Source organism: Lepidochelys kempii, chromosome 10 (assembly GCF_965140285.1).
Source record: "Lepidochelys kempii isolate rLepKem1 chromosome 10, rLepKem1.hap1, whole genome shotgun sequence".
Lineage (NCBI taxonomy): Eukaryota > Metazoa > Chordata > Testudines > Cheloniidae > Lepidochelys > Lepidochelys kempii.
The window spans coordinates 62,236,996-62,250,335 of record NC_136389.1 but is presented as its reverse complement, the minus strand read 5'-3'; the positions used below and the strand labels follow the sequence as shown (position 1 = coordinate 62,250,335).

The window sequence follows — 13,340 nt, the reverse complement described above, 5'->3', positions numbered from 1 at the left end:
AAAATGGGACAGTGCATGGGGCTGGCTTGAGCCACTTGCTAGGGTTGCCAGGCATCTGGTTTTCAACCAGAACACCCGGTCAAAAAGGGATCCTGGTAGTTTTGGTCGGCACTGCTGACGAGGCTGTTAAAAGTCCGGTTGGCAGTGTAGTGGGGGCCCAGGACTAAATCGGGCTACCTGCCTACCCTGGCTCCATGCGGCTCCTGCAAGTGGCTGCCAGGTCCCTGTGGCCTCTAGGCACATGGACGTCCAGGGAAGCTCTGCATGCTGCCCCTGACCCAAGTGCCAGTTCTGCAGTTCCCATTGGTCAAGAACCAGACTGCTTGCCCAAGCCCTGCCCCCCCATCCCAAATACATGTGACTGGCCCATGCCCTGCTCCCCTTCTTCCCCTCACAGGGGGCTAACCCACCTCGCTGGCTCAAGCCCTGCCTCTTCCTCCCCACCCACCCATGTGGCTGGCGTTGCTGCTCCCCTAGCGTAGCTTACCCCCCACTTTTGCAAAAAAATGCAGGTCGGCCAGGATAGGCTTAAAAATGGACTGTCTCAGCCAAAATGGGATGTATGGTCATCCTAATCCTAAAAAAGAACAGGAGTACTTGTGGCACCTTAGAGACTAACAAATTTATTAGAGCATAAGCTTTTCCAGGCTACAACCCACTTCATCAGATGCATAGAATGGAACATATAGTAAGATATATATATATATATATACACATACAGACATACATACAGATAAGTTGGAAGTTACCATACAAACTATGAGAGGCTAATTAGTTAAGATGAGCTATTATCAGCAGGAGAAAAAAACTTTTGTAGTGATAATCAAGATGGCCCATTTAGACAGTTGACAAGAAGGTGTGAGGATACTTAACTTAAGGAAATAGATTCAAGATGTGTAATGACCCAGCCACTCCCAGTCTCTATTCAAACCCAAGTTAATGGTATCTAGTTTGCATATTAATTCAAGCTCAGCAGTTTCTCATTGGAGTCTGTTTTTGAAACTTTTCTGTTGGAAAATTGCCACCCTTAAATCTTTTACTGAGTGGCCAGAGAGGTTGAAGTGTTCTCCTACTGGTCTTTGAATGTTATGATTCCTGATGTCAGATTTGTGTCCATTTATTCTTTTGCGTAGAGACTGTCCGGTTTGGCCAATGTATATAGCCTGTATATATGGCAGAGGGGCATTGCTAGCACATGATAGCATATATCACATTGGTAGATGTGTAGGTGAACAAGCCCCTAATGTGAGTAGGTCCTATGATGGTGTCACTTGAATAAATATGTGGACAGAGTTGGCATCAGGCTTTGTTGCAAAGATAGGCTCCTGGCTTAGTGTTTTTGTTGTGTGGTTGCTGGTGAGTATTTGCTTCAGGTTGGGGGGCTGTCTGTAAGCGAGAACTGGTTTGTCTCCCAAGATCTGTGAGCGTGAGGGATCATTTTTCAGGATAGGTTGTAAATCTTTGATGATGCGCTGGAGAGGTTTTAGTTGGGGGCTGAAGGTGACAGCTAGTGGCATTCTGTTATTTTCTTTGTTGGGCCTGTCCTGTAGTAGGTGACTTCTGGGTACTCTTCTGCCTCTGTCAATCTGTTTTTTCACTTCAGTAGGTGGGTATTGTAGTTTTAAGAATGCTTGATAGAGCTCTTGTAGGTGTTTGTCTCTGTCTGAGGGATTGGAGCAAATGCAGTTGTATCTTAGAGCTTGGCTGTAGACAATGCATCATGTGGTGTGTCCTGGATGGAAGCTGGAGGCACGTAGATAAGTATAGCGGTCAGTAGGTTTCCGGTATAGGGTGGTGTTTATGTGGCCATCACTTATTTGCACAGTAGTGTCCAGGAAATGGACCGCTTGTGTGGACTGGTCCAGGCTGAGGTTGATGGTGGGATGGAAATTGTTGAAATCATGGTGGAATTCCTCAAGGGCTTCTTTTCCATGGGTCCAGATGATGAAGATGTCATCAATGTAGCACAAGTAGAGTAGAGGTGTTAGGGGACGAGAGCTAAGGAAGCGTTGTTCTAAGTCAGCCATAAAAATGTTGGCATACTATGGGGCCAAGCGGGTACCCATAGCAGTGCCGCTGACTCAAAGGTATATATTGTCCCCAAATGTGAAATAGTTGTGGGTGAGGACAAAGTCACAAAGGTCAGCCACCACGTTTGCCGTGACATTATCGGGGATACTGTTCCTGGTAGCTTGTAGTCCATCTTTGTGTGGAATGTTGGTGTAGAGGGCTTCTACATCCATAGTGTCCACGAGGGTGTTTTCTGGAAGATCACTGATGGATTGTAGTTTCCTCAGGAAGTCAGAGGTGTCTCGAAGATAGCTGGGAGTGCTGGTAGGGTAGGGCCTGAGGAGAGAGTCCACATAGTCAGCCAATCCTGCTGTCAGGGTGCCAATGCCTGAGATGATGGTGCGTCCAGGATTCCCAGCTTTATGGATCTTGGGAAGCAAATAAAATACCCCTGGTCAGGGTTCTAGGCATGTGTCTGCACAGATCTGTTCCTGTGCTTTTTCAGGGAGTTTCTTAAGCAGATGGTGTAGTTTCTTTTGGTACTCCTCAGTGGGATCAGAGGATAATGGCCTGTAGAATGTGGAGTTAGAGAGCTGCCTAGCTTATTCATGATGACGACAGCACCTCCTTTGTCAGCCTTTCTGATTATGATGTCAGAGTTGTTCCTGAGGCTGTTGATGGCGTTGTGTTCAGCACGGCTGAGGTTATGGGGCAAGTGATGCTGCTTTTCCCCTATTTCAGCCCGTGCACGTCAACGAAAGCAGTCTATGTAGAAGTCCAGTCTGTTGTTTCGACCTTCAGAAGGAGGTCCACACAGAATCCTTCTTTTTGTAGTTTTGGTAGGAAGGATTCTGGTGGTTAGTGTGTTGTTCAGAGGTGGGTTGGAAATATTCTTTCAGTAAGAGACATCGAAAGTAGGATTCTAGGTCACCCCAGAACTGTATCATGTTCGTGGGCCTGGAGGGACAAAAGGAGAGGCCCCGATATAGGACAGACTCTTCTGCCGGGCTAATTCTCGCACTTTGCCTGCAGTGACAACAGGTCTCACCAAGAGACAAGGCCTCTGATCAGGTTAATTGGTATGGTTCAGTTTCTACAGGTCACACCCTTGTTCTAAAAATCAGGATGGACTACCAGAGAGAGACCAACACAGTAAATGCTGCTGTAACACTGATTATATTGTAAATATATATACTTTCCATGGACCATGATTGATTATTGTGTATTTGTATTTTTGCTAACACACGTGATAGTTATTAGCCTAGAGCACATGGAGTGAGCTAAGATGTTTGTGTACTGTGGCACAGAAAGCATTGCATCTTGAGAGTAGCGGAAAACAGAAGCTGAAAGAAGCACTTTTATTAAAATAGGGAGTTTTTTTTAAAAAAAAGATTCAATCATCTTTTTGGTGTTTCCCCAACTTCCCTTGCCAATTCTGACAAATTTATAGTTAGCATGGCTATTGTGGCTGCTAGGATAAGAGGTCTTGCTGAAGGACCCAACTAAGATCAGAGCTATATTCTGCTGGGCACTGTGCAACTAAAGTAAGAGCAAGAACTGTCCCACAGTGCAGTGATGAGTTTGTGATGTGGGAGCTGGAACTGAGACTAACCAAATTCGTCATCTCATAAAGGAGGTATCAAATGTATTAGATAGGAGGATCAGTTTTTAATCCCTGCTGAGCTGGGTAGGATTCAAACTGGAAACTTACAAGTGAAAGGCTCGATAGCTCATTAGCAACAGCCAGAGCTAGCTAGACCCCTGTAAGCATTAACATAATACCTTTGAGAGTGAATCTGCTTTCTGGAAAACTAATTTATATTTCCAGAAATAAAAGTAAGTTCTGACCTTTTTGGAGCTTATATGGTATGATTCTTCCACCCTCTAGCCACACAGGCTTGATGGGAGAATGGACATGCCCTCTACAATGTTTCCAGCTCTGTTGGGATTATCATCAGTCTGCTAGGTATGGCATTTTAAAGAAGGCATGGAAGGTTTGTGATGTTTGGTTGTTAATTTTTGTTGTGCTTGTTTTTTACCTTCAAAAAACCAGGAATCTCAGATTTGGTCATTCCTGTTTTTGCGGGGAGGCCTCTGGATGGGTCTTACACTTCAGCTGACTGGCAGACTTAAAGTCTTTCTTTCTCCAGAACATTGTAACAATCTGACTAAAATGTCTGTTCCGTCTCTACTTTCATTGTCTTTGCTCTTGAAGTAATAATTTCATAGTTCTGTCAATCATCAGAATTTTTCAAGCTAGACAGTATCAGAATTTCTGATGTAAAAAAAATATAAAACAAGATACCCAAGCCTTCATCCTAAAGAGCATAAACCTAATTTGTTTCCCTTTGCCTTCACCTTTAAAATCCTTTTGCAGTTTCAACCACAGAAACACTAACCCAAGAACCAATCCCTGTAACAAACCCCGTTGCCTTCTCTGTCTCCATATCTACTCTAGCGACACCATCAAAGGCTCATTCACCTGCACATCTACTAATGTGATATATGCCATCATGTGCCAGCAATGCCCCTCTGCCATGTACATTGGCCAAACCAGACAGTCTCTACGTAAAAGGATAAATGGAAACAAATCAGACATCAGGAATGGTAACGTACAAAACCCAGTAAGAGAACACTTCAATCTCCCTGGGCACTCAATAACAGATTTTAAAGTAGCCATTCTTCAACCAAAAAAACTTCAAAAACAGACTTCAAAGAGAAACTGCAGAACTACAATTAATTTGCAAATTTAACACCATCAATTTGGGCTTGAATAGGGACTGGGTGCAGTTGGCTCACTACAAAAGCAATTTTCCCTCTCTTGGTATTGACATCTCCTCATCAATTATTGGGGTGGACCACATCCACCCTGACTAAATTGGCCTTCAACATTGGTTCTCCACTTGTAAGGTAACTCCCTTCTCTTCATGTGCCAATATATTTTTATGCCGGTATCTGTAATTTTCACTCCATGCATTTGAAGAAGTGGGTTTTTTACCCATGAAAGCTTATGCCCAAATAAATGTTAGTCTTTTAGGTGCCACCGGACTCCTCAAACAGAAAGGGTCTCTCTCTCACACACACTCCACCTGCCCTCACTTATTGTTCTAAACTTTGCTGTAGTAGATATGTAAAGCACTATTGTGTTTTTACCAAATAGCAACATTCAGATGCTGAGTAAAATGATTCCTTTTTACAAAGCATTAGAGTACCCTCAGTCTGAAAGATGCTATATAAGCATGCAGTGTTTATTGTAAATTATGTAAAAGAGCTTGAAGCAGTAGACAGTTCTTCATTTCTGAAAAAGGCCCTACTACCTGTGATCTTTTACTTCCAGAGGGTGACAATGGGAAAAAGACATTTAATGACTGATGCTTTGATTACGTTAGCAAACTTTAAGAGCTATAATTCACCATTTCTGAAAATGCAACGATGGAAGCTAATGTGAGTTGGACTCTGGCATTTTTACTATGCTACTGCTGCATGTAGTGAAGCAAGCATAGTTGGTGAATTTCAGTTCTACACTTTACAGCATAAACAAAAAGTTACATAAGTATAAAAAGAATAAAATATTGTATGCACAAGCAGAATTGTTGGACTCTAAACTCTTCAGGGTAGTGGCTGTCTTACTCTGTACATTTCCCAGCACGCTAGAGCAGAGGTGGTCAAACGATGGCCTGTGAGACACATCCAGCCCGCGGGACCCTCCTGCCTGGCCCCTGAGCTCCTGGACCAGGAGGCTAGCCCCCAGCCCTCCCCTGCTGTTCCCCCTCTCCCACAGCGTCAGGCAGCCGGGCAGCGCAGTTGCAGAGCCGTGGCCAGATCCGGTACTCTGGGTGGCGTGACTGTAGCGCCGCCAGCCACCGGTGCTCCAGGCAGCGGAGTTCAGGGGTGTGGATAGGTGTCGGGGGGTCAGAGGGCAGGGAACACTCAGGGTTGGAGGTCTGGGGGTGGTCAGGGGACATGGAGCAGGGGGTGGTGGATGGGCAGGAGTCCCGGGGGAGCCATCAGGGGGCGAGAAGTGGGGCGGGTCAGATAGGAGGCAGGGGCCGGGCCACACCTGGCTGTTTGGGGAGACACAGCCTCCCCTAACCGGCCCTCCATACAATTTTGGAAACCTAATTTTGGAAACCCAACGTGGCCCTCAGGCAAAAAAGTTCGCCCGCCCCGGACTAGAGCCTGGATCTAATTAGGTCCTGTTTGCACAACTGTAATACAAATAAACAGTAGAAAACAAGCATGCCAATCATTTCAATATTAAATGGATAAGGTAATGATTTCAGTATTAAATGAAAAATTGCTATATCTACATTTAGAATTCTGTGTGAAATTTAGGTCAATTTAAAGCCTACTCTACAAGACTAACTTCACAATTTAACCAGCATGGAACAAAGATCCACATCTCTCTGTTCATCTAAAAAAAACCCAAAATTTCTCAGGAAAATGTAAAAGAAAGACAGAACGAAGCCATTTAAACTACTGTAGCATACCAACACTGAGCTGCAAATAACGTATGATAATTGCTAATGGACAACTAAAGATTAATCGACCATAACTAGATTCTTTGGCCTCTTTTCATTAAAAAAAAAAAAAAAAAAAAGTTCCATCTACGGTGTCCCTTGTTTCAATGCGGAAATTAGATATGAGAGTTTTTCCATCATCTCAGGTATGCACAGAATTATTGTGGTGGAATTTATGCTTCATGACATGTCATACACTAACTCCTCTGAAACATACTCTATACCTGAATAGCAGATGCAGAGAAAATAGGACACATTCTCATTGCTATTCCAGAAAGTAGTTATGTACACAGTACAGCTCCAGCACCTGAAGGTTTTGCTAACAGGGAACTTTTCCACAACTTCCTTTACAAGATTTGCACGTGACTGGAAGCTGTAGCTAGAATGTGATTTTGTACAGCCTTTCTCACATCTCTAGAAAGAAGTTTAGTTTTGATCTTCAAGACACTAATATAGCAGAAAAAAAAATCCTTCCAAGGTTATAAATTGGATTCTGCAAGCTATGCAACTACAGTAGTTCCAAGACAGCTGAAAATGTGTGAAATATCAGGAAAGTATAGTCTCGCTTGGTTTTACTGGAGGGCTTCTACAGGGTCTCAGGCAAGGTGTATTGAGTTCTTATCCTAATTGAAGGGGCTGAAAATTTAATAAATACTTCCTTTCTCCCAAGTGTTTATTGTGCGTTGGAACTATACTCCTAACAAACACTAAAATGTCCTTTTTATACCAGTAAGAGATACACTGATGTCAAAGAAGCTGTGTGGTACAGTGGTGATCAGATTCATTGAGGAATGAACATCTGAAAGCTTTTGCCAAATACTGGAAGAATTAGTATTCAACATTAATAAAAACTAGAACATTTAGTTATACAACTTTAAGGTCAAGGCAAGCAAGGGAAAAATGACAGCTTCTCACTAGCTCAGCTACACATCAGTTTAACTAACACTTAGTGTACTTCTGTTAGGTAAATATTATTTTGAGACACAGTTTTCATGAAAATAAGCTTTCAAATAAAATGACTATTGTAATCTGGGAAAGTATTTTGTTTCAGGAATATACATGTACTGGAGAGTATTTCATGTGATTGGTTGAGTGTTTACCAGTATTTGCTAATGCAGTACAATATACAACTTTATGTAGCCCCCTAGTGGCCTAAATGGAAAAAAATCTATCAAATATACTTTTAAACGTACATGAAAATCCTCATCTAAAAATAAAACCAAACTACAAGTTTAATAGTTTTTGCATATATTTAAGATATAAGTACTAATTTGTTTTCACAGTACATTTTTAAACAATTGAGCAAATCAGGAATAGGATAATAATTTTGTGTGACATTTTTATACTGATAACTAGAACAGAACCAGAAATGTTCTTAGTAGAGCATCCACTCGGGGAAAAAAAAAGGAAATTAAAGGTGCAAAATATGAACTGGGTCAATGATTTGAACTAGCGAGTAGCTAAAGAAACACATTCTGCATTATGGCCGAATGTGCTGTAAGAGGACTTGTGTGTGGGAAGCAATGAGAATGGGGTGTCACCAAAATTAGAGAGAGAAAACGAGGAAAACCACATGCTTGCATAGTATGATAATGTTATGGAAGTTCAAAATTTCATCCTAATTTTCAATAACTTAAATGAATATCACTTAAAAACACATCACACAGAATTAAAGACTTCTGTATATATTTCAGATTTCAATATTATTAATGCAAAAAATACATATGATTTTACATAGGATTTGTGCTACATTAGAACACTAAAGACAAACATCACTTGAGTATTAAATGAAACATTAAATATTAAATAACTGAAAAATAAAATAAAAGGTGTAAACACTAAACTAACTTGGGAATTTGCTATTGCAACACATCCAATGAAGTGGTTTTAAACAGTACAAAAAGATTAGATTTAAGTATGTTTCCAGTCTACTTGGAATACACGAAGCTCATTCCAGAAACCTTTTACAAAAACTGGTCCAGGATCACAGAAGAGTATTGACTCTCACTTGAGCACTATTTTCATTTCTTTACATATTTAATTTTACACTGTATTCCATGCCAAAGTTTTGCTTGTAAACAGTAATCTGGTAATTCAGTTAATACTCTGATTTTCACTGCTTGCTAACATCTTGGAGAAAACTGAGGGTTTGTTGGAGATTCAGTGTAAGATTTGAGTTCATACGCAGCACCACTATCAACTTCCATTGATTTCCGGGAGAACAGGAGTCTTACATCTCTGTGGAGGTAGATCTTTCCAGATTTGGAACTCTGGAACCTACGAAGACAAAATATATATATAGTAAATAGTTTTTAAAAACTATCTGTAACTTCTAAACATCAAAACAGATACCCCTTTACATGATAACTATACACACTTTTTAGAAGTAATTAATCAGGGCTATAGTGTTTGAACACATAAAAGTATGCATTAGTTGAGTAATGTGGCAAAATGAAACAGCGCAGGACATGAAAGTTTCCAGGCCCCACTCTGCTTCATACAGGAAATGCAGAATTACAATTCTTACAGCAGCTGAATGTAATGCTATTGCCCATACCATACAAACAAAAAAGATATTACCCAACACACAGTTGCAGCTACTGTGGGTGCAATAACTGAACTTCTTGCTGCTTGTGCATGTAAAACCCTTAACTATGTGACCACAATGAAATAAAAGTACTGTGCCCATTTAAATGAGGAATAAAAGACAAAACATATAGACATGCCTTAACCAAGAAAGTGAAATCCTAGAGGTATCAAAAAAGCTGAAGGCTCTTATTGTAGCAGAACCATCAGCTTAACTGCGTGGGGGCAGTCAGGATGTATAAATAGACTCTATCCAATATTTGCATGAGGGGTAGTAGGCATAGTATCATTCATCCACACAACTGTACTTAAGAGAATAAATCTGCTCCCCCATCTGAGGCTGCAGAGGGCCTTAACCACAGTGGAGCTGCAGGACATGGCTCTTGGCTGCTGTGAAGTTATGATCCATTATTATCAATGTTTATTTGAACATACAAACATATTGCCATAAGTACACATGACCCTTTCCATGGTGGGTAAAGAATAAGGTAATGAGATTGTCGCAGTAGTTCACTGTGCAGTGCAGTATGTTAGTGCCTAATTTGAATTAGGATTTATATTAAAGAGGGAATTGAAGGATCTTCGCTTGAGATATTGTGGCAATGGTGGGTTGACTACATAGATGCATCAGCTGCAAATTATTTATGTCTTGAAGTGTCCCTATGAAGTATTATCCCTTTCTGTTCATAGAATATCAGGGTTGGAAGGAACCTCAGGAGGTCATCTAGTCCAACCCCCTGCTCAAATCAGGGCCAATCCCGAATTTTTGCCCAAGATCTCTAAATGGCCCCCTCAAGGATTGAACTCACAACCCTGGGTTTAGCAAGCCAAAGCTCAAACCACTGAGCTATCCCTCCCCCGTTTTACAGATGGGGAAATGGAAGCATTTTTTCACTCCTCAAGCTTCTTACTCCCCATTAGTGAGACTCTTATTGCTGCTTTTTCTTTGGGGAACATCTATCATAAAGAATAATTTTGAATAGCCTTATCATTTGAACTTTGCTTCCCAAATAAGCAAAGAAGCTGACTGAAACATTTGGAAGGCAGCATTTATACGCCATGCAGGGATAGAGTGTAATGTCCAGGATGGGGCCTAGCTCACACTATGTCCTTAAGTAAAATTCTTGAAGAGCTGTGGAAGTTCCATTATAAGGAATGTGTCATGATAAGTAACCAAGTTAAAGCCAGCAGAAATTCTGGCAAATGGTATCTTTGCAGAGATATCAATATACAGGAAGCTTAACAGCAAAACAGGTGAACTAGAATGTCTGGCAGCAAAAGAGGACCTTAAATGAAAATCATTACTAGACCACAGAGGAATGATATACAGAGGACACTGTATTACTTGCAAAACTCAAAATACAGAAAGATTAGATTGCAGAAGGGGGGAATATAGTGCTGTATCTGTAAGATTATAAAAAATCTAGTATGTTAAAATTTCTAAGGATTTTACAGTAGAATATAAGCACAAATCCCATATCAGAGAAATACAAATATCCTAGTAGGACTGTACTACCAGCCTCCAGATCTGGAAAAATCCTGAGAGTGCAATGCTGAAGAAGATCAACAAGACAACTAAGTGTAATAAAGCAGTAATAATTTGTGACTTCAGCTCCCCACCTATAAACATGTCATATGTCATATCAGGATAATATTTAGAGAAGCAATTTCTCAACACCTTCAACAATTACTACTTTGAGCAACTAGTTCTTGGGCACACAAGAGGAGAGGCTATTCAACTTAGTTTTAATTAACATACAGTTCCAAGAAATAACTACAGCTTAGCCACTAAGTAATATAGTACTCATAACCTAAAGTAAGTTCCATTTGCAAAAGGGAGGGGTGTTCCAATATACAGGTGAGTTGCATCATACGCACATTTAACTTATGCAAATTCAACTATACGCGCTCGGCAAAAAACAAGAAAAATAACAAGATACTTGTAAATAGTGCGGGTGATTCTGCCCACCATTCCACTCAATGAGTGTATGCCCCGAGTGAGCGTGAGATGGGAGATGTGAATCTACTGTTCCCTCAGTCGGTCTCAGTTCCCGCATGCCTCTCATAGTGTGAGCATCTCGCTGCGCTGAGCGTGATTCTAGTGTTTAAAGATACGTATTTTTCATACAACATGGCCCCTAAACACAAGCCAACTACTTCATCTGGTGTTCAACCGAAGAAACAGCAATCTGTTCCAACGCTGGAGGAAAAACTGGCTGTGTTGGGCTTATTGAGAGACAGTATGTCGGTCTCCAACGTGGCGCATAAATATGGCTGCAACAAATCTAGCATCCATGCCATCAAGATGCGAGAGAGAGAAATTCGTCAAGCTGGGGCATCAAGTATTCCAATAATTGGTATGGTGATGAGCCAGGTGCATGATAAGACTTCAGTGAAGACTGAAAAGGCATTAAACTTATGGCTGGCAGACACGATACGTAACCATGTGGCAACACATTGCAAGAAAAGGCTCTTAGCCTCTACACGCTGTTCAAACCTCCCGTGCCCTAAAAGGCAAGAACAAAAATCTCCTGCCTGTGTTCTGGCAATCAAATAAAAAGGCTTGGGTGATGGCAGCATTATTTTTGGATTGGTTCCACAAGTGTTTCATTCCTGAGGTCAAGCAGTACCTCGAAGAGAAAGGACTTGACTTTAAAGTGTTGCTAATCGTAGACAATGCTCCTGGCCACCGTGCAGCACTCCAGTTTGCGCATAACAATGCTGAAGTCGTCTTTCTACCGCCCAATACCACCTCCATCCCCTCAACCAAGGCGTGATTCGTTGTTTCAAGGCCACATACACGAGGCTTACGTTCTCACAGATACGTAGCACTATGGATGCTGATCCCAATCTTAATGTGATGGAGTGTTGGAAGTCCTTCAACATTGCCGATTGCATCACTTATATTAAATAGGCAATGGATGCAATCAAGCCTGAAACAGTCAATGCACGTTGGCTATAGAAAGAATGTGTGAATGATTTTAAGGGTTTTCCGACCATTGACAAAGAAGTGAAACGCATTGTTCAGGTGGCCAGGGAAGTGGGTGGTGATGGCTTTGTCGACATCCTTGAGGAAGATATTGAAGAATTAATTGAGAGTCATAGAGAAACATTGACTAACGAAGAGGTAGAGGAACTGATAAAATCGTCCACAGAAGACGAAGATAACAATGACGAACTGGAAGAGCCTGCAAGTTGGAATCTTCATAAATTTGCTGAAGTGTTCCAAGCAGCAAAATACTTGAATGATTTAATTTCTGAATACAATCTCTCAATGGAACGAAGCCTCAAAATCACACATAGTATTACGGACGATTTGAGACCATATCAAGAAATATTTGAGCAGCTCAAGAGACAACAGCGACAGTTGCCAATCACCATGTTTTTCAAGGAAAAACAACCAGCAGCAGATTAGCCTACGCAATCAACTTCTCAAGCTGAACCCCAGCCAAACACTTTGTCTATGACTCACTCTCCATCACCCAAGCTCTCTGTCACCTCCATCTCCTAGACTGACATCAAGCCCTGATGACCCCCTGTAATTACCCCATGTAATTACCCCCATAATTAAAAATACAGTTCTGTAAAATGATATTTTGCATATGTACTCTATTATATAGTGTACATTACTGTATACATTATACATATTACTGTACAGGGTTGTATACACAAAACCATGTACAGTATACTGTATTTTGTGGGCAATTTAAGGGATTTTCAAGGGTAATTTTGACGATACGCGATTTTCGCCTTACGCGCGGACTTTAGAACCTAACCTAACCCAACTCCCGCGGATGATGTGACTCCACTGTATAGCACTGTGGCACCCTTTAGAAAGGATGGATTAAAATAGTAAATTAAAAAATGAATCAATAAAAGATATGCTGTGGATAGGTTACTCTTTAATTGACTATTTAGAAGCCTCCGAAGCTTCTGGTACTGGTCACTGTCAAAGACAGGATACTGGATTAGATGGACCCTAGGTCTGATCTGGACTCACAATTCTTACATCCCTGTAAGTCTGAATATAATACAAAATTCTTTCTGGCTTGAGACTTGGCAGGCAAATATTTTCAAAGGCTTCTAAAACTGCAGGTACAACTGAGATTTTGCATAGGAAAGCAGCTTTACTTTTCTCTTCAAACTGCATTTTGGGCCTTCATAGATACTGTATCTTCTAGTACAAATATACTCCGTAAGAGTACCCAAGAGTTTCTGAACATA

General features: G+C 41.2%; 1 protein-coding gene across 2 annotated transcripts in view; it reads right to left on the bottom strand.

The window, feature by feature from the left end:
* Positions 1-7,761: 7,761 nt before the first annotated feature.
* ATOSA (atos homolog A) overlaps positions 7,762-13,340 on the bottom strand; it is a 53,299-nt gene continuing 47,720 nt past the window's right edge. For both annotated transcript variants that reach the window (XM_073303840.2, XM_073303839.2), the window contains exon 12: positions 7,762-8,807. In XM_073303840.2, coding sequence (XP_073159941.2) covers positions 8,654-8,807 — 154 coding nt within the window. In that variant the 3' untranslated portion in view covers positions 7,762-8,653. The remainder of the gene's footprint in view (positions 8,808-13,340) is intronic.